Here is a 22,976-nt window from a genome sequence, read left to right as displayed (position 1 = left end):
GACCTCCTATTTCATTAGAGAAAGCTGAAAATCATAGCTAAATTTAAGAAGGTGTTTAATTTTTCCTATTTCTTTGAAAACATCAACATTTTGGATCACTTCTGTGATGGTTACTTTATTCATTTCCCTTGACTATAAAGTCCCAAAACACATATGGGAAATGCTAGCTTCTGATTACATTTGTAAAATTCCAACCTTGACCCCAAAGCTGTGATTGTTCAAAATGCCAGATATACAGAATTATTTACTAGGCTTCAGGAGAGCTGTCCAGTCCTATAAATCCTGATTCTTAAACAAATCCTCCTCTGGGAGTAAAGATCAAAATAATACTGTGATGATGCAATTACTGGAGTGAACAAAGCCAGACTTCACAATGCAGAGGAATTATAAAGGAAGGCCACACAATCTTCTGGAGTCCTTTGTCCATTTTTTAATGTTCGCTCTTGAGTTTCTTTTGTGTTATCAGACAGTCCTCAAGCAAGAGGACTCACAAGCATTCATAAGATTTCTGCATCTGTGAGATAATCCTGTGCTTACAGTTCAGTCGCTCAGTCATGTCCGACTCTTTGCGACCCCGTGAACTACAGCATGCCAGGCTTCCCTGTCCATTACCAACTCCCAGAGCTTGCTCAAACTCATGTCCATCGAGTCAATGATGCCATCCAACCATCTCATCCTCTGTCATCCCCTTCTCCTCCTGCCTTCTGCCTCCTCAAAGGCGTGCTCTCACATCAGGACCCAGGAGTTGCAGGACAAATGCTGACAAGGAGAAAGAGGACATGGACAGGGATCTGCCCCCACATTGTCAGCAGAGGAGCTTGATTAGTTGATGCTCCTGGGAGCTCTCAGCCCACACGTGATAGGAGTGGGAAACTGGAGACCAATTAGTGAGCTCTGTGAGTCCCTCTCAGGGCAGGTGCCATGGGCTACTTACTCCTCACTGATCCTTTATCCAAAGAGAGAAGAGCATTAACGTATCCAAGAACTTAACAAGAGTATCTCTTGGATGATCTGTCATCCATCTGAAAGAAGTTCAGATGACTGTAACCACCCCAGTTGTCATCACCTATCACAGTGATCCTTGTTTCATCTGACCTAACACGTACCCACAATACAACTGTTAGAGTCAGCTGAGGCTCCTGGAGGATAAGAGTGAAGAAGCTTCTTGCCATGTTCTTCACAGCCTTTGATAAGGGGCCCCAAAGCTTATTGGGATTATCTCAAGAGAAATGTTTAGAAACTTCCATTGGTACAAGCAAGCAAAGGAAAGAAGCTTTCATGTCACAGGTCATAGAAATACTAAAGAGAACTAAGACCTCACAGACTTCCCGCCTGTCAAAGGCCCAGAACTTGTTTTATAAATAACTGTGTGCTTCCACGGTTTCCAGTTTTTTTGCATAGTGACAGGAATATAGCAGAAGCTTGAGAATCGTGTACAATGTTGAAAAGACAATCATCGTCCGAGAGGAAACTGATTCTACTCCCATCGTCTTCATCCTAAAATCTGGAAGAAAAAGATGAAGGAATTTGGGGAAGCCCTGAATCCACCATCCATAGTGCAAGCCTAGGGACTTGACATCATATTTTCTTACAGTTAGTGCTTTAAAATCACAATGAAATTTTAATTAACTCTTTTCAAGGGCATAGGCGCCAAGATTTTCAAACAGTAGAAGAAACAACAGCGTGGACTTCTGCACAAGCCTTTTATAAGTAAATGACATTGGACTTCAAAGACCCAGTTACCACTTTCATTTTTAGTAGAGTCAAGAAAGCTCTGTTCTGCATCCCTTGGACTTGGTGTTGACTGGCTGTTATCAGCATTTGGATTCACAGTGTGGCTTGAGGTCTCTATCTCTGTAGGGAAGGAATCTCAGGATTTGTGGAGCCCACTTTTGCCTCCTGAAACCCACAATGTTGATTGCAACCTAAGTCTGCCTCTGTCACTTACACCGGCTGCCATTCCTGCCTGTATCTAAGAAATTAGTAAGCATTTGTTCAAGGTACTAAAAACACGCTTAATAGAGAACTTTATTACGAAATAGTTCTTATAAATGAAATGACGTTAGAAGAGAGAACAAGAGCTCTCTGAGGTCAGCCCCTGAACTTGGGGAGATTAGTCTGCAGAGTGGATATAATCTTGACTCATCACCAGAGCCACAACATCACCATTGAGTTTGGAGACAACATTTTTCATGGTCTGAGAGCTCCCTCCACATGGATGCTGCACAGCTCTATAGCCATTTGGATCCCAACAGTGGTGTCTCATCCAGCTGAGTCATCCTTGCCAGCCCTATGAGAGAAGTCTAGGCTCATTCCATCTCGTCTGTAGCTGGGTTCAGAGTTATGACCAGAATATATGATTAGGACCCTTCACAGAACTCTGCAGATCAGAAAGCTAAGAACACCAGCTGAGCCAAGAAATCCTGTATGTTATGGCTCTCTAATGGCGTATCCCGGGAGATGACCTCTAAGCAATTTCGGGTCACTTTGCAAACTTAGATGAACAAACTTGACTAAGAAGAAGGTTGCAGAAGCACCAAACATCAAGAAAGAGTTCGCCTTCTCCAGAGGAGCTTCCTGGGCTTGTTTTTCCATGCGGGTTGATCCTGTTTTTCACCGTCTGTCCGTCCACAGTTTTGTTTGTTCGGTCCTGCGTAATACACCACTCCCCTTCGCATTTCCTCCTGACATCCTGTGAGCTCATGGACTCTGCAGGATCTTTGAGAATGAAGGGGGAAGAACACAGACCCCTTTAAACTCCTCTTCCCAATTTTCCACTTGGCTCTGCAGCCTCTGGGAGTGTATTTCATCTTGAAGCACAGACCACAAGGAGGCCTGAACTAAGAACATAGCCTTTCATCCACGAGCCTTTAGAGGCAAATATATATTGATGAACAGCAACAGTATCTGTCCTGTCCAGAGGATTGAAAACATAAAATTTATGCCTTTTTTTTTATGAAGAGAGTAAGAATGTTCTCACAGTTTATAGAACCCTAGGGCTTCCAGATAAGGCCTCACCACTGCAGTTGAGCCCTCTCTTATGGACTTCTGGTTCACGTGTGAAATCAAGCTAAGTGTGGGGGCCAGCCTGGCTGAAAACATCCGCCCTTCAGGAGGTGGCCGTCTCCCCAAGTTTCTTGGGAGCACTTGTGAGGGAGCTGTAGAGAGGGAGATGTGAGGGAAGCCCCTCCAAAGACTGTGACCACAGCCTAATGGGGAAGGTGAGATATTGTGACTGATGCGTGCTGGGGATGAAGAGGTCTGCCCTGCTCCAGACACACAGCCAGGCATCCACATATATGCACAGCAGGCTTATTTCAGAGCCTCGTTGGACACCCATCCTCACCAATAGGCTTCCTTGGTAGCTCAGACAGTAAAGAATCTGCCAGCAATGCAGGAGACTCGGGTTCAGTCCCTGAGTAGGGTAGATCCCCTGGAGAAGGGCATAGAACTCACTTCAGCATTCTTGACTGGAGAATTCCATGGACAGAGGAGCCTGGTGGGCTACAGTCCGTGAGGTTGCAAAGAACCGGACACAGCTGAGCAACTAACATTTAACACACTCACAAATAAGCAAAACCTCAGATTGCCAAATGATTCACTGCTTGAATATAACCCCCCAGTGGTGCTGTATGATTGTAACAATGGCGTATGTGTTGGAAAACAAAGCATACATCATTCTAAATACCTTTTTGAGTTTATCAGAATTGAGAAGGGGTCAGGGTTTCTTTTCTTTCACAGCGACCTCCACTGACCTGCACCTCACATTCTGTGTAAGAGGCACAAAGGAGAGACGCATCTCACTTAGAACACCAAGCATTCTGCATTCCTCTGGGCACATGTGTCCATGGAAAATACAGGAGTGGCAAGCATATAGGCTAGCAGTATATTTGACCAAAGACTCAACCCAGTCCCCTAGTGCATATCAGAGATAACTCACATCTTGCCTGTCTCCAAACCCCAACCTTCTGCGGGCACCTCTGCCCAGACAGGATTCCCTCACTCTCGTCCCACAGCAAAGGGAAGGTGGACGATGCTCTGGGCAGACAAAGTGCTAGTTTTCCATGAAGCTGACAGATCAGGAGCATGGCCACTTTCGCAGCTTCCCATCCTCCTCCTCCTCCCGATTTCCTTATCCACATGTCCTCTTGTTTATATGATCACATTTCCAAACGCCTGGATCCCAGAGTGGGTTGACGTTCCTTTTGGCCCCTCCTGGAGAATGCGCTTGCTCTCCCTCCTGCTCTCTCGTGTTGTCCTGTCTTTGGTTTTATTTTCCTCTCCCTGGCAGGTCTGTCCCAGATGTGGGGTGTGGCCCCTTTGTCTCCTTAGCACCTGGCATGGTTGTGTGACAGGCAGTATTGCACTTTCTGGATCCTACCTTAAATGTGCTGTCTTTTATTCCCCAAGCGCACTATCTGGATAGGGTAGTTAAAGGTATGGTCTTCCTCTATTTTCCTGTTGTGTTTGTGTGTGTGTGTTTGTGTATGGGCATAACAGAAGAAATGTACATCTAGAAATACACATGTACCCTCTAAGCATGGCGTCCCAAGGCTGCCACATCCCGGACTTGTCACAGCATCCACTGCCCCGGGGGCAGGGTTTTGATAACGAGACGGTTGATATACCTGGAGTGTCCTTCTTCCCTGCCCGCAAGTGCTCAATCTGTTTGTGACATTGCCATCGTGCTGTTATCCTTCCCTTCCCATACACCCTTTCTGCCCCATCTCATGTCACCCTGCCCATCCCTGTGGCCCCTGGTCCATCAGGATTAAGTTGCTGGGAACCAGGGTGGGTGGTCTTAGACAGGAAGCAACAGAGACCCTGGAGCCACCTAAGACATCTTAAGAACTCCATTCCCACTAGATACTGTACCAGGCTCTGGAGAAATGAGGGGAAAACAGACCTCTGACCTCAGGGAGTAAATGGTCGGTTTGTTTGGATTTATTTTTCCCCCTCTTCAGAGAAGGCCTGACTTAGTTAAGTTTTATCTTTGCAGAGTGTTCCCTACAGGCAAAGTAATTCTTGCCATTTACATTAAGTTGATGGTACCTAATTTTGCAAAAAGGCCTCACTGCTCTAAGAAGGGAAGAAGGCAATGGCAACCCATTCCAGTACTCTTGCTTGGAAAATCCCATGGACGGAGGAGCCTGGTAGGCTGCAGTCCATGGGGTCGCTGAGAGTCGGCACAACTGAGCAGCTTCACTTTCACTTTTCACTTTCATGCATTGGAGAAGGAAATGGCAACCCACTCCAGTGTTCTTGCCTGGAGAATCCCAGGGACGGGGGAGCCTTGTGAGCTGCCATCTATGGGGTCACACGGAGTCGGATACGACTGAAGCGACCTAGCAGCAGCAGCAGCAGCTCTAAGAAGTCTGAATGATCAGATACGTGTGCTCCAGAAAAGCTCCAAGCTCCCAGGGGAGAAATACTGTGCCATCTTCGTCTTTTTATCCTTAAGCCCTCACACAGCACTGGGTACCAAATATATGCTCAGTGCTTAAGGACACATACTCCGGGGTCAGACTGCCCGAGTTTGAATCTAAACTCCAACACTTAATGAATTCAATGACCGACCTCCCTCCCTTCACTTCAAGAGTCCTTATAAAATAAGCATGATAACAGAACTTGCCTCATAGGGTTGGCATGAGGATTGAGTAAAGTAGTGAATGTAAAGTGTTCAGCACGTGGGCAGGAATGGTGCTCAGTAAATGTTAGCTGTGCTGTTTTATCATCATACTCTTAGCCTTGCCCTTAATTTGAAGAAGGACTTCATTAGCCAGGCTAATTTTTGAAACTGTAAAGAAAAAGACTAAATTGGCTTTTAATAAGAGATAGCAACTGCTGTTTAAAAATTCATGGAAAGGATTTTAGGGCAACCTAAATGACTGAACGCTTTTCAACTGGGATATCTCTGCCAAATACAGCGAAGGTGATTGTGGGGCCCATCCAATGGATGCCTGGTGTTGAGAAGCAAGGTTCCTTGAATTTTACATACTGGCCTTCAACCAAGAATAAAATTATTGCAGCAAGAAAGAGTCACAAATCTGAGCCTGTTTAAAATAGGCATTTCACACATGATCATCATCAGGGGAATCCTCAAGATGGATTAAGTTTAATAATGTCACCATCTATTTGGTGAATGTTTTTCCCACTATGTGAAGTTTTTCCACATCCATGAGTCTTAAGTGAGTCCTGTGAATTTTTTTTAAGGGAACAGATAGAATTATACTCATTTGATTGGAAAAGGAAATTAAAGTTGAAGAAGTTGAGTGTCCCAGCCTGGATCACACTTGTAGTAAGTAGCAGAACCAGGATTTTTTATTTCCTGGCCTAATCCACATTTCCAATATTCTTTCTTCTGTCATAGTCATGAAGAATGTCCCATTAATTTCCAATGTTCTTCCTCCAAACCTCATCTTCCAAGCTGACACCTTCACCAGAAAGTAACCCACATTCTCTCTCAAGCCACCTGTTCTGATCTGTAGTGCAGAAAATATTCACCAAACCTTGAGCTAGATTAGGTCAATGAATCATAAGTCACTTTAAAAGACAAATGTTTCTTGCCAAAAATCTAGTTCTCCACCAAGCACCCCATCGGACTGGCTCTCTGGTATAATGGGTGCTAGTAATTCCCAAAAAAGAATTCAGAGGCTGATATATGTAAGCCTGGGACTTTTCAGAGTAGAGTATTTTGCAGTTCAGAGACAAGCCAGCTTTTGTTCTTTCTGTCCACTTGCCTTGGTAGACACTGAAGAAACAACAGCCACTCACCAAGTATGTTGACCTCCTCCTAAGTGTGAGGAAATGTGGAGCCACACGACAGAAGAGGCCCCAGCCTCCCAGAGAAATCAGTAAACATATATTGTCACTAAAACACTAAAAATAGTTCCAACAAAACATGATGAGGATTGTGATAGAGGACATCCCGTGGCCACTTAGCAATGAGAGCCCTCCCCAGCCTAGGCAGGGCCTCACAGACCCAAACTGTGGGCCATAACATAACACAAGAGGCCACTGAAGGCTTTTAAAAGCAGGATACTGACTTGATGGGGCTTCCCAGGCAGCAGAGAATCTGCCTGCCAATGCAGGAGATGCAGGTTCTATCCCTGGGTTGGGAAGATCCCCTGGAAAAGGAAATGGCAACCCACTCCAGTGTTCTTGCTGTGAAAATTCCATGGACAGAGGAGCCTGGTGGGCTGCAGTCCATGAGGGTCGCAAAAGAGTCGGACATGAGTGAGCGACTGAACGGCATGCAAATGACTTGATGACATTTGTGATTTGGAAGGATGGATCTGGCCGTATGGTGGGAAAAGTTGAGAAGGAACATTTAGGGGCAAAAAGACCAATTAGGAGGCTGTTGCTGTCATCTAGGTAGGAGATGATGGTGCCCTTGTCTAGAGAACTGCCTGTGGGAATGAAAACATACGAGAAGACCAGAATGAGAAACATAAATGGGATGGGTATGTTGTATAGCTCCTCTACCACATAAAAACTAAATACCTTCAAGGATTCTGAAAGTCTTCTAACTTCAAAGGAGTCTTCTTTGTAGGCTTAAACAGGAGGTTGGAAATAAAGCGGTCCCTTGTCATTTAAAGGGCATTATTTCTTTTGAAAAGCCTAGCCCTTCTCTAAACCTTAAAATTATATTATTTTGGGCTCTGGAAAATACCCAGTATGAATCCTTCCAGAGGGGATTGTTAACGCCACTTGGGCTCTCTGAATTATTGATGTGTTTCAGGGTTGTGGAATTAATAAGTTTTAGTAGCAGGTAAGGAAGGGCATATTGCTTTAAGAAAGTCAACAGGTTCCCCCCCAGAGGAGGCCTTTTCATAATGGCTAATGGGAGGTGTGATGATCTCAGAAGCAAATTGTTACATGAGAGCAAACCTCACTCAAGCCACAGGCACTCCAGGTGTCTCTGAAACCCTGAAACCAGCTGGACAGTGCAGACCCTCGGGATAGAGACTAGTCCATTTAAAGAAACTGACCATGGGGAGAGTGTTCTTGTGGTTTTGCACGTAGAGTGGACCCTCCCTGAGAACACGGGCTCCTCCTGGCAGTTTCGGAGCTGCACAGAATGTGTGCACCAGGCCCCGTGTGCTAAGCAGAGCTCAATAGAGCAGGGCTTCCCAAAGAGGGTTTCGTGGAATAGAATGTTCCACATGATTATAAATGGTTGGGGTGGCAGCGAGGAGTTCTGAGGTCAAACTGGAAAATGTTCCAATAATCAAATACGCAGGTTTCTTTGTTGTAAGACTCCCCGGAGGCTTTAATGTGTTTAATGTGACTTTCTAGGATGAGAGTATATGATATATTGTTTCCTAAACTTATTTAACTATAGAGGCTTGTTTTTGAGGAACTCATAGAACTGGTAGTTCAAAGAATTCACTTTGAGAAGCATTGTTTGCGATTATAAGACCCATTTTAAATTGTCCTGGAACAAAAGTGAAAGTGTTAGTCGCTCAGTTGTGTCTGACTCTCTGCGACCCCATGGACTGTAGCCCGCCAGGCTCCTCTGTCCATGGGGATTCTCCAAGCAAGAATACTGGAGTGGATTGCCATATCCTCCTCCAGGGGAATCTTCCCAACCCAGGCATAGAGATTGAATCTGGGTCTCCTGCATTGCAGGCAGATTCTTTACCATCTGAGCCACCAGGGAAGCCCCATCCTGTCTTAAATTGTCTTGGAACAAAAGGTATAGATAAATAGAGTATAAAAATACTGAGGGCAGAGGCTATATCTCATCTGTGTATACCCCAGAATTAACGCATACCTGGTATGCAGTAGGTGTTAAGTAAAGTTTGTTGAAATTAAGAACAGAATTATCCAATTTGAGGTTATTTTGACCTTCTCTATTGGGTGGTGGTACTGGAAGGGCCTAACAGAGCATCTCATCCAAACCTTCATTTCGTATTGAGTTAATCAAAACGTTCATTGGGGTTTTTCTGTAAGATGTTATGGAAAAACCCAAATAAACTTTTTGGCCACTCCAATAGATGAGGAAATTGAGGTCAAGAAAGGACAAATTACTTTGCCAAGATGCCACAAATTAGGCAGGCAGAACCTAGGTCTCCCGCCTCATCCATTGATCCATTTCAGCTCAAATATATGGAGTACTGGCTCTGTGCAAGGTACTAGTTTAGGTCCAAAATTACCTTTATGGAGGTTACATTCTAATGGAGGGAGTAGACCTTAAATTATTGCAAAATGAATTATTTAAGTGCGCTTGGGACAGTTGCCCTCAAGGAGAAGGACAGAGCACTAGGGAAGTCAGGCGGGCCTGGGCTGGGACTCGGGGGCCCTGAACCCATCTATCTTACTGCTTCCTGCTGAGCGGCGTGTTGGCCCCATGACCACAGCATGGGGTTTGTTTCAGCTCTCTCTGGCGAGGTTTGTATTTATGAGGACCATAGCTTTTGACCCAAATGCTGAACAGTTTGGACTGACAAAGTATTATTTTCTGATTCGTGAGTTTCGTAGTGAAGTTGGACCAATACAATGTTAAAACAAAGAAGTCCAATAATAATAATAGCAGCTATCATTTATTAAATGCCTACCTGTGTTATCTGCTGTGCTAAATAATTGGTATACATTATCCCATTAACTTTCTTAACAGCTCTGTGGATTGGGTATTAGCTCCATTTTACAGATAACACAACTAAACTTGGAGAGTTAAATGATTTGCCAAACATTACATGGGATTCCCCAAGACTCTGCTTGCCAGTGCAGGAAACACGGGTTTAAACCCTGGATCAAGACGATCCCCTAGAGAAGGAAGTGGCAGCCCACTCTGGTATCCTTGCCTGGGAAATCCCGTGGACAAAGGAGCCTGGTGGGCTACAGTCCATGGGGTCGCAGAGTCAGACATGACTTAGCAACAACAACAAAGTAAGATCGTGGCACTGGGATTTGAACTGTTCTGTCCCATTCCGAAGTCCACATTCTAAGATTTGGTTTTTATTAAAAATTTAGGATTAAATGGTGTGAAACTGACACTGCCTTAGACAATCAGGATCTGAAAAATACAACCAAAAGTTACTTAGTTTTGGAAATAATATACGTAGAATGCCTAGCACAGTGGTGAGCCATAGTAGACCCTCAGTATATGGCAACTGTCATTGTCGTCACTGTCCTGAAGCATCTAAATCAGGGTTTGGCAGGCTACAGAACACAGACCAAATCTGGCTCATCCCGTCTTTATAAATAACATTTTGTTGGAACACAGCCATGCCCATTGATTTACAAATTGTATGTGGCTCCTTTCAAGCTATAATGGCAGAATTTGGTAATAACAGAGCCACAAAGACCATATGGCTCACAAGGCAAAATATTCAGTAGCTGGACCTTTACAAAATACTTTACTGACTTTGATCTAGGTAATTGCCTCAGTTTTCTTTTTGCCTTTCTATGGCCCCTATCTGGGGTTATGGTTACAGCTTATGATATGATAGTCCCTCTACTCAAACTAGAGAGAAAGTCATGACATGTAGAAGACTCAGATATTGTGTTCAACCTGTCTGTCAGGCTTTGTGCATCATGCATACTTTATTTAAGCCTCCCAACAACCCCATTTTATAAGTAGACTGAGGCTCAAAGGAACTAAATAAGGTGTTTGGGTCTTACAGCCACTGAATGACACAACCAGCCTTTGATATGAAGCCCAAGCTTGTACTCTTATTCAAGAGAGATTCTTTGTGGCTATACCTTGGAGCAAGAGAAAGCAGTCTACTACTATCCTTAACAATTGGACCCTTGTTCCTCCGAGACTAATTTCAACATATGAGGCTTAATTTAAAGCAAGTCTCAGATGGATGGACAAAATTTTAAATGGGCCTCATTGGAGAAAGAGGGAGCCTTTAGGTGCTTAGATCAGGAGTGGCTGAGGTCAGCTTCTGAGACAGTGCCTGCATGTCACAGCACTGCTCCTGCGCTTCTCAGCTGCTGTCTCGATTTCTTCTGGGGTGACCATGCTGGTGTCGTCCTGCTTCCCCCAACAGGCTTCTGCCAGGCAGCAACCCCCATAGTCTACATTTGCTTCAAAGTTTCTGCGGGACTCCCTCCTGGGCTGGGAGCACACACTCAATAAATGTTTCTTCCTTTGAATGGAAAACACAGTGGCCAGATTGACCGGTGGCTGTGTTGAACATCTCAAGTATAAATGAACATGTTCTTTTCTTCTACCTTGTAATACCAGTCAAGGATAAAAAGGCCTTGAACACTACAGTTTTAGATTCTAGTTGATCTGCCATTTAGTGAGTGCCTGCCTTGGCCTAGGTCTTGTACCAGACAGCCGTATCCATACTTGTCTCATTTAAGAGAAATGGGTCAGTTTTCAGTTATTTCATGATAGAAAATTCAGTTTATAGCTGTATTTGTAGCAGTTTGCTGCTCTTAATAATAAAACAAGTTTATAGATTGCAGAGTGCTTTCACATCCATACCTTCCTCTGAGACTGAGCAGGGCCAGAAAGAAGCTTTGGAAGGCATCCTGGTGAGGTGTTTTTTTGATGGCCCCTCTAAGAAAGGAGTTGGCAGATTTGTTAAAAATGAGGACTTGATGAAAACCAAGCAGCAAAATAGAAGCAGGAGTGAAGCATGTAACTTAACAGATTCTTGAGAAGGTGGTAAGCAAAAATCTGCAAGCTTACTGGAATAATAACTCCCACCTTATGATCTAGTCAAAGCAGAACTCAGGCAGAGTCTAAATATTGCCTGACCCTCCCTGATTAAATCATCCCAGCCCTCGCAGACAGATGGGCACTCCCGTGTTTGGTTCCCACCATATTTTATACATCTCCCTCAGGGCACTTAGCAGTGAAATATTTTACTCATACAAATCTGTCTCCTTTGATAGGCTGCATGCTCCTCAAGAATAAGAACTAGGCCTTATTCATGTCTGTACCTCCAGTGCTAGCCCAGAGAAGGTGCCTAATAAATGACAGGCGGGCAGACAGATGTACAGATGAACACAATTAGGGGAGAGTGGCCTGCCCGAACCTGCACTGGCATTCCCAGACAGCCCTCGTTAGGCGCTCTCGTGGCAGTCATCCAGGCTGCTCTGAGTGGTTGAGGATCAGATGGGAAGAAAAAGACCCCAGGACTCTTCCTCAAAGCAAAGACAGTTGTTCAGGAGGAAATCGGACAAAACAAATGCAAAGCCTAAGGACCCATGCAATGGACCTAGTCCCAAGGCCTGAGAAAAGTACAGCCCTTTAGAAGGAGACCCAGGTGTGCTGAGGGGACAAGAGGAGTAAACAGAGAGATGATCATTCCTTTGTTTTAAACAAAACAGAGGCAGGAACAACCGGCAAGAGTAAGCAAGGAGTGAAGAATCAGCCCCAAAGCTCCACTGGCCAGATTTGGATAAGCCCACATCCGTGGACTCTGGCTCTAGAATCCTGATCACTTTGGAAAGGGAGGGTTTTGGGTACAGAAGGTGTGGGCTTCAGGCCTAGCCCCCCCACCTCCTGACAGCGCCGCGTGCTAACCATGTGGTCTGAGCAGGCCTTCCACCTCTGAGTCTCAGTAGCCTTAAATGTAAGGGGCAGTTCTAACGATAGGCACCCCCAGGTACCGAGGGCATCAGTGTGCTGACGAATGTGAAGGCCTTTTGTGAGCTGACAGGTCGAGTATGAGTGTGTGTGAGCACAGTCTGTGCCCATGGTTGATCAGACCCTGATTCTGGCTGCTTTGCCTTGCAGAGGGTTGCCCTGGCCTGTGCAATGGCAACGGCAGATGTACCTTGGACCTAAACGGGTGGCATTGCGTCTGCCAGCTGGGCTGGAGAGGAGCTGGCTGCGATACGTCCATGGAAACCGCCTGTGGCGACAGCAAAGACAACGATGGAGGTAGGGCTCTGGCACCCAAGGGGCCCGTGAGTCTCCAGGGCAGTGGGAGGTGCAGAGTGGAGGGTGGGGCCCTCAGGGTAGGCATAAAACAGCACCTGTCATCTCAGGAATAAGCACGTGTCACTCGTTGTTCCATTGGAATTAATTAAGCTTAACTGATGCAAACAAAATCCGTTGCCATCTGACAGCAAGTGCAGAGGAGAAGGCACATGAATGAAGGAATTTCCTCACAGTGCATTAATGGAGTGAGCTGCCTAGCAAAGTTGTGAGATTCCCCCACTGGAAGTGGACAAGAAGAGGCCACCCCAATTCTGTAGCACAGAAAGTGCCAGAAAGGATGCTTCTCCAGGGGGAGGGTGGTTGAGTTACCTTTGGTCGAGGTCCCTTCTCCTCTGGTTCTGGTGGTAACTCTCACCAAGAGTCCTGGGGGCCACCTTTGCCCCCACACCTTCTGTCCCTGTGGGTTTGTAGTAGAATTCATCTTTGCTGTTGGTTTTTGTTTTTTTTCAAGTGCTGGGCAGTCAGAACCCTGAGGAAGAGAGGCCTTCTCTTGTGGAACATGTATTAGCTGAGAACGAATAGGTCAAGGTTCTAATCCCAATTCTGTCTTTGGCCCTCTGTGTGTCACTAAGCAAGCTGCTCGAGTCAGTGGGCCTCACACTCCCTACTTACAAAATGAGGCCCTCGGATCATAAGAGCCCTTCCAGTCTTTATCTTAGTGCTAGGATTAGCCTTTGCCTATCTGTTGTGTGAAACCTGGATAAATACAACCGCAATGTGCTTTCATTTCCTACTTGGAAAATGGGATGATTCTTCATGCCTCTACCAATCTCAGGGGGTTATTTGGAGGATAAAAAGATATACGGGAAAAAAAAAATAAAAAGATCAAAACATTTAGCCCTTCCTTTCAAATGATGGCCTAACAGTTGACCTCATCAAAAAGATGTGTTTATGCATCTTCTATGTTTATGCCAAGGGACTTTTCTGGCCTAAAACTGCACAGAGTAGAAAATCCAAGGCCAGAAACTCAGCATCCCAACCTTGGGGAAGCTTCTACTTAGTGCAGTTCAACAATCTCAGAGCAGCAAGAGGACTGAAAGGCCAATGTGTGCTGTCATGATTATTCTGGTTCATTTGCCTTAAGCTGGCTCCAGCAGCTCTGGGCTGTTTCAGACCACTGGTCTTTGTCCGAGCCCCCAGCTTTCAGACCTTATATCTGCTGCCTGAATCCAGGAGGAGGCCAAACCCGATGCACCCAGTCCTCAGCCCCGTGGAGTAATTTTCCACAAGGAGCCCTTGGGGCTGGGCCACGGTAGACAGGCAGAGACAGCAGGTCCATGCTGTCCTCCTGAGACCTCACAGGACTGAAATGTCCCTTAACCCGAAACGTGCAAAGCTCATTAATTCTTCTGCTGCATAAATATCCAGAGTTCCCTGTTTGGGGGCCAGGCACGGGGATGAATAAGTCCTGTCCCCACACTCCAGGAACTCAAATGAGGGCAAGAGCCAAAGTGAAATGCTAGTGGATGGTGAGACGGGCTGGTGCAGAGTTCCATATTGACTGTCGTGGGGGTAGGAAAACGCTCATCAAGAAGGCCATGCTTGAGTAGGCAGGCTTTATTGGAAAGGAGAGGGCTTTCCATTTGGAGAAAACATCACAGGCAGAGCAAGGGCACCGTGTAGCCCTGCCTTCCGGGAAGATAAAGGACAATCATGTTTGCTTTTCATAGGAAGGAGATGTCAACCTGGTTATCTCCCTAACTGCCCCCTTCACTTTGCCTGTGTAGACAAGTCCATGACCAGCAATGACATTCGTGTAGTTAGGAAAGAAAGGGAGAGGAGCCATACCATGAAGTCATTCCCTTTTCAGGAATCCAGGGTCTTGGCCAAAGCCTTCAGAGGGCTGTTGAATATCCAGGCAGCAAAAGAATTGGGTGTCCTTGAAAAATGCCAGGAGAAGGTGTACAAAATGCACATCCCAGAATAGGTCATAAAACAAGGTCCGTTTACTCCCTCACATGAAGCACAGTGCCCACGTACCCTCTGTTCACCATCCTGCAGAGCTAGCCTCCCAGGGCCCGGACTGCCCAGGGTTGACAAGGTGGGTGGGTACACAGGAGCCCAGAGCCCCACAGCCCTGGAAGAGCGTCTCATCATTGGAAACGGGGCTGAGCCAGACCCCAGGGGAACAGAGCCTTCTCTAGCTGTCGTGGAGGCAAACCAGCAGGAAGTGGAAAAGAACAGTCAACAAATCGCCAAGTGCAGGAGAATATACCTCTTCCATCTGCAGAGCATGTTTGGACTGGAGTGAACTTTTACATACTTTCTAGTGAAGCCACACACAAGTGCTGTAACATGAGGTCACTCACTCAGCAAACATTAACTGAACGTCTCCTCTGCATTTGGCCCTCTCCTGGGTTCTGAGACTTCAGAGACAAGTAAGACACAGTCCCTACCCTTGTGATGTTCACAGTCTGGAGAGAGAGAGAGAAACAGCACCTGTCACAGATGCAGTAGAATCATGGCAGTGATAAAGAAGCATCCCTCATGCAGCTGATGTTATCAAATGCCTGGTACCCTCCTGGGAACTGTGATGTCCCATGGCTTCCAGTCCAGCCAGGAAGACACCCATGGATCATCCTGGTTGGGAAGACAACTGGCTGGGGGGAGCACACTGTTGAGGGAGCTTGGCCTTGGGTTCTGAACTGCGAAATGAGGCAGCAGCCCACCTCAGGACCCTCTCAGCTTGGTGGGCTCTCTACCCATTGGAGGAGCCAACAGGAAGGGCAAGGGTCTGCCCCGCTTTGAAAGATGGCAAAGATGAAGCAACTGCAGGAGTTAGGCTGTCCCCAGGTGCTGAAGGGGGCAAGACTGTCCTCACTGGCCCCTCTGGGTCTTGGCCAAACAGGGGCAGTCTTAGTGGAGGGAGAAACAGGGCAGGCTTTACCCAGCAACATGGGGTGAGCCAGAGTAAGCACTTGGCTGTCTGAGGTTTGGTCAGGCACACATTCGTTGGGCTCCTGCTATCTCCCAGGTCTCATGCTCCTTTCTCAGAGGATATAAAGACCAGCGAACATGGCCCAGCCTATTCTCCCTTGGGAAGCTCACAGTTATTTGTAAGAAATTGTTTTTCACACAAACCAAATCTAATGGAGGCAGAATGAAATGAGCACCTCTATTTCAGTCATGATGTGGGACACAGTAGGATCTCAGATAAATAAGCCAGCAAGTGAAAATGATGTCACTCACTCACGTCCGACTATGCAACCCTATGGACTGTAGCCCACCAGGCTCCTCCGTCCATGGGATTTTCCAGGCAAGAATACTGGAGTGGGCTGCCATTTCTTTCTCCAGGGGATCTTCCCAAACCAGGGATCGAACTCGGGTCTCCCACATAGCGGGCAGACTCTTTACCATCTGAGCCATCAGGAATCCCTCAATAAGCCATGGTGGAGGGAAAAAAATGTTAGAGTATCGCTTAGTGAGTGCTTTTGGCTGATGTGACTCAGCGGCTTGGAGAAGGAGTTCGCAGTGGTTAATGTGAGTAACAGGACTGGAGGAGACAGAGAACACAGACTTGAGCTCCCTCCTACTGCCCTGCCCATTACAGACAGGGAAGCTGGGGCCCGGAGCGGGGATGTGATGTCATACACATCAGATTCGCACAGAAAGTCATTAACACGGCTGGACTCGGACCCGAGACCCTTGAGCCTTTCTGTGTGGTCTCGTGGACCACCGCCCCCTGGTGTTTCATCTTCCTCCCAGGCATGTAGTGTGAGTACTTAGTCCAATCTAAGGAGGCTACAGTAGTGCCGTAGAGAGGACCAGAGGATGACAGAGATAGCTCATATAAGCAATCGTGCACCCACCCAACAACTCTGGGAGGCGTCTGGTATTCCGATACCCTCACTATGTCCTTATGATGAGGAAGCTAGGGCTTAGCAAAGGGAAGCGTTTGGCTCAGGTCACATAGCTGGCAGGTGGCAGAAACTGTATAGTTCCTGGAGTCTGGCCACACAAGAGCTTTTCAGCATGCCTGGACCTCAGACTCACGATTCCATCATAAACCTAACCATGGCCCTGCAAGTCATCTGAAAACTCCTGGCTTCTCTTCTTTCCCAATTTGCTAGGCTTAACGCAATTCTTTACAAATGAAACTTGAACTTCAGGCTTCATTAAGAAAGCTGTTGCAGTGTTTTTTAACTGAGACCCCAAAAAACGTGTTTCACTGTACGGCTGAGTCGGGTTTAGCTTTATTGGTTTGTTTCTGTTTTCACTTATGGTTGTTGTCTAGATTTTAAAGCGGAGAACAGATCCTGAATGTGAGTTAGTGACTCCAAGTCTCTTAATCCGCTGTCAGGGCTGCCCAGTCAGTCTAACCTGCCTCCAGATTTCACTCCAAGCCCTGGTTGGTGAAGGGCAACAGCAGAGCAGGCTGGCAAGCAGAGACCCTGACTCACCATGAAAGGCAGTCCCTCCTTGTGGTACGTTTGACAAAGAAGATGTGCCCTATGCTTCTGTGCCCTTCAGAAAGCCCCCTGTGACGTGTGTCCCATGCACCTTCTCACATGTTCTCACTGACCATTCGAGGGGGCATTTGTGCCCATTTCAGAGATGGAAAAACTGTGGCCCAAAGACGCTTGCTGTTGTTGCTCGGTCACTAAGTTGTGTCCGACTCTGACTCCATGGACTGAAGCAGGCCAGGCTCCTCTGTCCTCTGCTACCTTCTGGAGTTTACCAAAGATGCTAAGTGACTATAAAATAAGAATAATAAGGCCTACCTTGCAGGGTTACTGTGAGGATTACAGAGGGTGTATTTAAAGTGCCTGAGAAGCAACATACCACAGTGATTAGAAGCAGGATCTGTACCCAGACTGTCTGGATTCAAATCCTGTCTCCCCAGTCTGCTGGCTGTATGACCTTGAGTGAGTTATTCAACTTCTCTGAGCCTCAGATCGTCACCTGCAAATGTCATCTCTCTTTGTCTTGCTCCTTTCCACCTGTAATCACAGAAGTGTGATGTTTATTATAAAATAAATATATATTCATATATAAATCACTTTTAAAAATTAGAATTATATTCTCTATAAAATTTTACAGTCTTCTGTTTGGATTATGATTAGATTGTATTTTTCCATATCATAATGTATCTAGACCTTTTTCACTTTTTAGTTAAAATTTGTATTCCAAACTGTTACATGCTTACTGCTAGAAGGAAAAAAGAAAAATCAAATATACATAAAGGAAAACAGTAGCCATCATTTAGAGAGCATCTCTAAGGGCCAGGGGCTGGGCTGGACACTCTGTGTCCATAAACTCCAGCCCCTTGCAATACACTTGAAAGGCAGACGCTTACAGGCTGGGAAGCTGAGGCTCACTGAGCTGATGAGGCTTTCCCAAAGTCACACCGTGAATCAATGGGAAAGCTAGGATCCGAATGGAAGCCGTGCTTAAAAAGAAGCCAAAGAAAGGAAACATTCACGGGAATTTAAGCACCCATACCCCTTGTGATAAAGGATCTTTAAGCAGCTTCAAAGTGTGTTCATCTCTTTAGATTCTGTTGGCCCTGTAAAACAATCATGGATTGCAATTCAGAGCATTGATAGATGCAACCTGGAAGGAGACATTTCAGGAAAACTGAGAACAAAGCTCTCTGTCCTCCCTTCTCCTTCTCATCTCCCACCATTGGCACATAAAGCCATAGAGTTTGGCCACACTTCAGACTATCTCTAAACCATGTTTCTTGTGATAAGAGACAAGAGAGAAATTGACCTTTAAAAATCCTGCGTTCTGAGGAGCAGATAAAGATTTTGCAAGCCTTTTCACCATAGGCACAGAATTTATTACAGCAGATGACAAAAACTTCTCCCAGATGTGTACAGACAGGGAGGCACATTCCACCCTCCACCCCCTGGGGCCTCCCCAGATGCTGCTTACAGCCTGCTATAAAACACGTCTCGGGCCAGACTGCAGGCAGCCGCGAGATGAGGTCGGCGGGTGGGAGGAGTTAAGCCTGCAGAGAGAGCTGGCTGGACTGGTTAGACCCTGTCCACAGGCCCATCGGGCTAAGGGACCATGCAGCCAACTCTGATGAAAAGAGTTTGCTAGGCCATGCATTGCCCACACCCGCCCCTAGCTCTGCTCTCCTTTCGGCTTCTTCTTGCCCATCCTTCTATTCTCAGTTAAGCATTCCATCTTCCAGGAAATATTCCAGCCCTCAGCCCCATGTTAGGGTCCCCGCTTTGGGCTTCCACAGCGCCCCCACCCCCGCTTCCTTCTTCCCCTGCACATGGTTATCTCGCTCTGACTCGCAACACTTGGGAGTCCTTTGGAGGCGTGACGGTTTTCTTCCTGTCTGTCCAGTGCCTGGCGCAGGGCCTGCCAGCCATGGGACAGACGCTGAAGGGTCAGAGCAGACCTGTCCTGTGTGCCTGCTTTCTAAGGAGAGGAACAAGCTCTTCCTGGGGTGGGTGGTGAGGGGGAGGAGGGGTGACTTCCATCACACCCCGTAGCCCTCAGGGGGCCCAGTCGAACTGATGGAGCTGTTTGACTTGGGATCCTCACGCATTCATTATTCATTTTTTCATTCATTCAACAAACATTCTGACGGTGCACAGGGCACTGTGCTATATGCATTTGGGATAAGAAACAAGTCACGTCTGCCCTCTGTGGACAAGGGGAACAGAGCCGGGGGAGCCAGGATGTCCAAGAAACGATGGAGAAAGAGATGCAGACTGTGGAGTAGGGCCTGAACTGGGAGACAGAGAAGAGACCAGGGCCCCAGCTGCCACTGCACTAGCGGTATGATTTTTGGGTAAATCAGCTAACCTGACCCCAGCATCCTCTTTGTAAAGATGAGAAGGCCAGCTCCGTCACCACCTTCTACAGAACCCTCAGCGCCTGTCGCTTTCTGTGAATGTTCCAGCAGGCGGCCACCAGGGGAGATGGGCCTGTGGCATAGAAAGGCCATGAAGTGACTGTTAGGCAGGTTAACCCCAGGGGCTGCCCTCCGCTCCCCGCCCCCGCAGCTGATGGGGACACTGACAGCGGAGAGGGACGTGGTCGCCTGAGGTCACAGCGCGCCCTGGCAGCTGTGAAGATCACAACACAAATGGGGAGCCGTTGCTGGTCAGGACTCCGACTGATGGCACAACTCTTCACCCATTCCTGTGGGCAGCACCCCTCTCTGCAGAGGGTGATGGACACCAAGGCTTTTTTCATTGACGTTCTCATGGCTGGAGAGTGACATGGGAAGGACATAGGAAGTGACAGGGAAGGAGCCCTGTCTTCAGGCTTCTTAGCCTGGATTCTTTCTCTCCACTTGCCCCTCTCCAAGGTCAGGGACACCCATGGCAGGCTGGGCACTGAGGAGGAATGCAAGAGGAGATAGCACGGCCCCCATCCTCCAGGGGATAGCGCAGGACGTACATGGAAGTGTTAGCAGAGCCTCGCTGCACACACCACGTGGCGTCTCGTCCCCACGTGGCGTCTCATCACCATGGCACTTCATGTTCGAGGGTCAGGAGAACAAGAACTACTCTGGAATGTTCATTTAGTGCCCCGGAGACGTGGCCGCCTTTTTCTTTTTTTCCCAACCTACCCTTCCTTCCCTTTTTTTCTTGCCTGTCTTTTTAATCTCTATTCTGCCTTTTTTCTAGCTGTTTCCTTCTCCCTTCCCTGCACCCCTCTCTCCCACCAGAGGCCACAGCTGGGAGCAGCATTGCTGAATGACCAGAGCCTGAACGGCCTCTGACCCTTCATCTGCCCTTCTTAACTTCCACCATATAAGGAGAGAGAGGAGGCCTTAGGACTATATGGGTAAAGGGAATTTCTGGAGGAAACGTGTAATTTCCCCCAAGTTGGAGTTTTAGGATTTAGGAGGGCTTTATGGAAAAATTTGAAAGAAGTAGAGGAAAATCTTCCCTATTTTCCCGATGGGTTTGGGAGTTTTGCTTTTGCTGCTATGATCACAAGGGTCTCTCCAGGAGAACAGGCAATGCAGGAAGCATGGACATAAGTCAACCAATGTGTGTAACATACAATTAAGTGAGATAAGAAGTGCGTGGAAAATCTAAATGTCTTTAGCCAAAACCAGAGAACCTTGAAAACCATATATTGCTGTGTTTCTAACCTACCCCCAAATTCACTTTTCTGTCCCCACAATATACTTTTTCCTCTTACTATGACTTCTAAAATTTGTCATCCATGCTGAAGAAGCTGAAACCATGCAAGAGTCTTGGTTACTGTGAGCAGCTATACACCCTGCTGCAGGCTGCCGTACGCTGCATTTGAAAATACAGAGAAGGGTTTGCTTGGAAGCCGATCTCATAAACTGTGGCTCTGATGAGAATCTCGTGGGCCCTGCTCATTTTAAAACTATTGTTATGTATCTCCTTTAACTGTGATGGTCTCTATTAACGGGGTTTAGCCCACATTTACAACTCAGCAAATATTTGCCGATTGAATGATGAGGGAGCTTCCACATAGGGATGTGTAGGCGGGCAGCATTCTTGGCCAGACATTAATCACTGTGTGCTGTGAAGCCTACAATAAGCAACTCCACAGTCCCAGAGTCTCTCATAAGAGCACAGTGTGTGATATGTCCCCATTTCGGAGAACCCCAATCTTCAAGTCCCCTGGGGTCTCTGCTTCCCTAACTCGTAGGTGTGTTGCTGTGGCTGTGTTTCTCTGCTTCAGTTCTCCAAGGCCAGACTATCTGCAGAAAGAGCTGCCCTGAAACGCGGGTATAGGGAGGGCAGCTCTGTTACTGGGATCCCTGTTCAAGGGAAGCACCCAGCCAGGGGCGAGTAGTAGCTCATGTCTGTCAAGCCCTTACTCAGGTGCTGGCCTTCACGCTAAGTGTGCTATGTCCATGATCTCACCTAATCCTCCCAGCGTCCCTCTGAGCTAGGTTCATGTTACAGACAGGTAAACTAAAGCTCAGAGCCCTCACGGAGACTTTAAAATTTCTACCTGAATAGTCAACTAGATCATCACCAGGGCCCTCTCACCACAAGAAGCAGCAATTTTGTTTAAGATTCATTGCTGAATTTGTTTTTTTAAAGGAAAGAAGTAAGGGGTATGGAAAAGCCCAGATTCCAGAGGCATGGATGAAGCTGGAAGCTAAGGCAGCCGGGGCAGGGGGGGGACCCTGAAATGAGTCAGCCCTGGCCTCTACGAGCTCGCTGTGTGGGGAGGGAGACAGAGAACATGAGAATTACAATACAGAGAGATGAGTGCAGTGGTGGAGGTCACCAGGGCGCTGGAAGAGCCCAGCAAGACTCATAAAGTCGGGTTTTCCACTTAAATAGTTCCTACATCCCTTCAGGGACAGAGAACCTTTTTCTATTTCACAAAGAACTGAGTTCAGCTTCTTTACTGACCAACTGTGTGATCTTGACCAAGTTACCTTACTTCTTGGAACCTCTGGTTCCTTCTCGTCGAAAATGAGGGTGATGGTGGTGACAGTGGCTACTTCACAAAACTGGGAAGATTCACTGACATTTTTCTTGAAAACATTCCTTGTAAAGGATTTAGCACCGTGCCTGGCCCTCAGTAGGGCACAGCTGTGATTATCATCATCGTCATTTAATACAAAAATTAATAATAGTCATTCCTGTCTAACCTTCCAGCCAGGACCAGAGGACAGGAAACCGTTCTTCCAAGGTGCCACGAAGCAGGGTGTTTATAAAGAGGTGAAAGACTGGTTTCCAGGGACTGCTTCGGTGGTAAACAAGAGCAGGCAGAGCTAATAAAATTTCAAATTAGCCATGACTTTTCACGGCCCTTCAATTGTGCTGGCTGATTTAATGGTCAGCGTCCCTGCTCACTGGGATTGAATAATGGAGCATTTCTGCAGAGTTATGGATGCGGCAGCTGAATCTGTCATGCGAACATCAATAGCAGAATGCAAATAACCCTCAGCTCGGGCTGTAATTATGTGTTTAAGCAATGTCTGACAGGGGCAGCCTGAGAATGTGTGATGGGGCCAGCCGACTGCGGGAGAAGACAGGTGCTTGGCTCGGCAGTTAGCTGGTGGACCTGGGAGCTGGACCCAGGACCCGGCCCAAGTGAGGGGAGGCCTTTCCGCTGCATCTCTGGGTGGATCTGGCTGGTGGGCACACAC

At 47.0% G+C, this 22,976-nt stretch overlaps 1 protein-coding gene across 11 annotated transcripts in view; it reads left to right on the top strand.

Moving 5' to 3' along the window:
- TENM4 (teneurin transmembrane protein 4) overlaps nt 1-22,976 on the top strand; it is a 1,822,236-nt gene that overhangs the window by 1,691,383 nt on the left and 107,877 nt on the right. For 9 of the 11 annotated variants that reach the window (XM_027532088.1, XM_027532098.1, XM_027532094.1 and 6 more), the window contains 2 exons: nt 4,411-4,437; nt 12,704-12,850. In XM_027532088.1, coding sequence (XP_027387889.1) covers nt 4,411-4,437; nt 12,704-12,850 — 174 coding nt within the window. The remainder of the gene's footprint in view (nt 1-4,410; nt 4,438-12,703; nt 12,851-22,976) is intronic. The other 2 variants (XM_027532092.1, XM_027532095.1) reach the window with 1 other exon arrangement.

This window comes from Bos indicus x Bos taurus, chromosome 29 (genome assembly GCF_003369695.1).
Source record: "Bos indicus x Bos taurus breed Angus x Brahman F1 hybrid chromosome 29, Bos_hybrid_MaternalHap_v2.0, whole genome shotgun sequence".
Classification (NCBI taxonomy): domain Eukaryota; kingdom Metazoa; phylum Chordata; class Mammalia; order Artiodactyla; family Bovidae; genus Bos; species Bos indicus x Bos taurus.
This window is presented reverse-complemented; position numbering and strand designations above follow the sequence as displayed.